Raw genomic sequence first — 3,236 nt, 5'->3', positions numbered from 1 at the left:
AAAAAAAAAAAAAAAAAAAAAAAAAAAAAAAAAAAAAAAAGAAAGAAAGAAAGAAATTTAGATGGTATCTTTATTTTGCACTGTGCCAGGGTCCATTCCTAGGCCTCAGAACTCTGTTTTCTGCTTTTAAAAGTTCTTGGAAGGGGTCATGGAACTGTCTAACCTCCTCTAATCACATTCTCCTGAACTATTCCAAGTACGGTCCACAAGTTCGCATGGACCAGTGATCCTTTCCATTGACAGGTTGTATGCAGCTATGCTGATCAAAAGCAGGAAGGCTTGAGCACATGGGAAAACATCAGTTCATGCGAGCCAAAAATGTTTAATTCACATACATAAAGCAAACCAGCCTTGTTAAACGCTGCCACCCTCAACTTCTGCTCATATTTAGCACTGCTTAGAAGAGGACAATATTTCACAAGGCTCTTGGCTCACTTATTTCATTGCTTCCAGTATATAATGTGCTGCTTTGCATTTATGCTTTAGGCAACTGCACTATGTGGGTAGTCAGGCTAATCAATCTTTAACATTTTTTAAAGCTAAACCAGCTAGGCTTGCAAATTACATAGCTACATCAGAATATATTAGCTCATGATTCTATATTCAACAGACTCCAGTGAGGAAGGCTGAATAAGAAACGAAAGATTTCCCGAGGACCAGACACAGATGTGGGAGAGACTCTACAAATTAGTCCAGTAAAGTGTTGTGTTCAAGTTGTTCAATCCTGAGAAGTCCCCTCCCTCTCTTACCTCAACACCTCACCAGTGTTCCCAAATGTTACATTAGCTATTTAACATTGCACATCACTAACACCTTAATGTGTAACTAACACCTTAGGTGTATTAAGGTGCACACCTTAATATACTTGTGTTTGGAATGATGTTAAAAGCAAAATATTAATTATGATCAGCAATGACAATATTGAATGGAAACTTCTTTAGCCAAACAGTAATGCTAGTGAGGAATTGAATTCACTAAGACATGCAAGTTCTTGCATCTATTGAGCCAGAAACAATCATTCTAATTCATTTATTTCCATATGAAGCATAAAGGAAGAATTAGAAAACAAACTAGATTTTGCATAATTTTGGAATCTACTGTGCTACTGATGGCTAACAATTTTAAAAAACACTGAAAACAGAGAAAAGGTCAGCAGTCTCAGCATGCTCATGTTAGGTGACTGCCTCTCCTTACAGGTAAGTAAACTGAAGGTCAGCCTGAAAAGAACACTGCTGTTAAGGAGTGTCCCAGTAAACAATGGGAAAAAATAGGAATTCTAGATCCTGCTACACTGTACCTGCCTACAGCCAACACATGAATAAGAATAAGGGATAAGCTAAAAGCAGGTCTGGCATCCCATGGAGGTTCTATTTGAAAAGTAATACGCTAACTGATGACTCTTGGTGTGGTTTGGGAGATGAGTATCCAACCAAACCTGTAGGTAAGAATGAGATTTTAACTTTTTTCTTTTAGACTACTCAGCTTCCTAAAATATGTAGCCAACAATTTCAGTTTATTTACTCTAGAGATCATACTGTGCTCATTAAGGCACTGAATAGCAGCAAGCCTCCCATAAGAGGACTTGTAAACACAATTAAAAATATTATTGTAAATCACAAGTGAGTGGCACTGAGATTATGCCTTAGTTACTTGTAGAAAAGTTACCCTGGCCTGTTGTGCACCATTACTGACAGCACAAGTCTGAATTCAATCTTAGCTGAAGCAGCATGTAAATCAAGTGTCACAGCTAGCCTGTTCATGGGGGGAACAGAAGTGAAAAGAGTAATTCTTGCTTCCTCATAGCAAAAGCTAACCAAGGGAGATCCCGATCTTTGTCTTGTGCTTGATCTAAAATGATGGAGTTCCACCTATCTGAGCTTGGATAAGGTACCTCATGATTCAAGGCCCTGGCCTAGGAAAATAACTTAAGCATATTCATTCAACAAACAAAATGCTTCACTAAACTGGGTGTAAAATAATACTTCAATGTCATATTTCTGAACTTAGATGAAAACATTTAATATCAAGAACAATGTACTGTAGCAAGTCTGACAATGAATCACATCAACTCACACTTTTTTCTGTAGACCAAATGTAAATTATCTTGATTGACCAGACTTCATTTTCACTGAGGAACTCCTGACTGACTACCAGAACGTATTCTTACGAAATCCTTTCCCGGGTTAAAAATATCTTTTCTTACTAAATTAATCTTTTCACATTTTCTTCCCTGGCAAATGCCAGACAATCTGTTTGGATATTAGAATGGTTATTCGAAAAAAGTTCCTAGCCATCCAACTGTTTCTAATGCTCTGCATATACCTTTATTCCTTCCTGATGACAGAACAGTTGAAGTGCACTTCCATTGTTTTCAGGGAATGTGGTTATATGAAGATTAAATGCTGGCGACCTTCGCTCTCTCTCCTGAGGAAAGATTTGTTTAAAAACAACACGTATGATTATATGTAAACACTTATTCCACACCTTTACAAAACATACTTGCACATTAAAAATGCAGATTCCTGTTCACATTCCAAGTATATGGTATTTCCTCTTAACTTTACCATATTTTAAGAATTTTGGCTTTAGCTAAACACAAAAATGCTGATAGCTGCCAACTGATTCCATACACACTTAGATTCTGCAAAGTTACCCGACATTCCTCAGCTGAAGGAACCCTTGCAACAGTGGCCCTAATTGACTGAAGCTCTAAAATACTCTGCAGGTTTTTATGTTGATTAAAACCTTATTTAACTACTGCTTTGTTTCATGAAACAAAACAATTTTAAAAAAGAAACTTCAGGAAAAAAATTTGAACTCTATCATGGAATAGCAGTATCACTGAAGATTTTCTCACTAAAACTAAAGCTGTGTATCAGCATAGCAGCTCCCTGTTTATTCTACAGTCAGCCTTCCTATCAAAGTATTTAAAATCTCAATTCATATTTAATGTACAACCCAGAAAATGTTGAAAGGCAGCACTATTCTACAGTTATGATGTTCTCTGTGCCCAAACTAAAAATTATAAATTCCCAGCCATCTAAAACTATAGTATTTCTAAAACTTATCCAGTCTATCTATTTGAGTTTTATGTATTTCTTCAAAATACCAGCCTATTAATTCTTCAAAGGTAGACATAGAGTAAAGCGATAAACAAGAAATTTTATTTAAATTAAATTTTAATGTGCTTGTGAAAATTTGACTGGATTGAAGGCTACCAAGGCACCAGGTCTTAC

General features: G+C 36.2%; 1 protein-coding gene across 7 annotated transcripts in view; it reads right to left on the bottom strand.

Annotated features, from left to right (window-relative positions):
• JAKMIP1 (janus kinase and microtubule interacting protein 1) overlaps positions 1-3,236 on the bottom strand; it is a 101,936-nt gene that overhangs the window by 30,684 nt on the left and 68,016 nt on the right. For all 7 annotated transcript variants that reach the window (XM_027891981.1, XM_027891982.1, XM_027891983.1 and 4 more), the window contains one exon: positions 2,323-2,424. In XM_027891981.1, the coding sequence (XP_027747782.1) occupies positions 2,323-2,424 (102 nt within the window). The remainder of the gene's footprint in view (positions 1-2,322; positions 2,425-3,236) is intronic.

This window comes from Empidonax traillii, unplaced genomic scaffold (genome assembly GCF_003031625.1).
Source record: "Empidonax traillii isolate 1590-97213 ecotype Southwest subspecies unplaced genomic scaffold, ASM303162v1 scaffold336:size770142, whole genome shotgun sequence".
Lineage (NCBI taxonomy): Eukaryota > Metazoa > Chordata > Aves > Passeriformes > Tyrannidae > Empidonax > Empidonax traillii.
The sequence above is the reverse complement of the archived record's forward strand: the minus strand, read 5'-3'. Positions and strand labels throughout refer to the sequence as shown.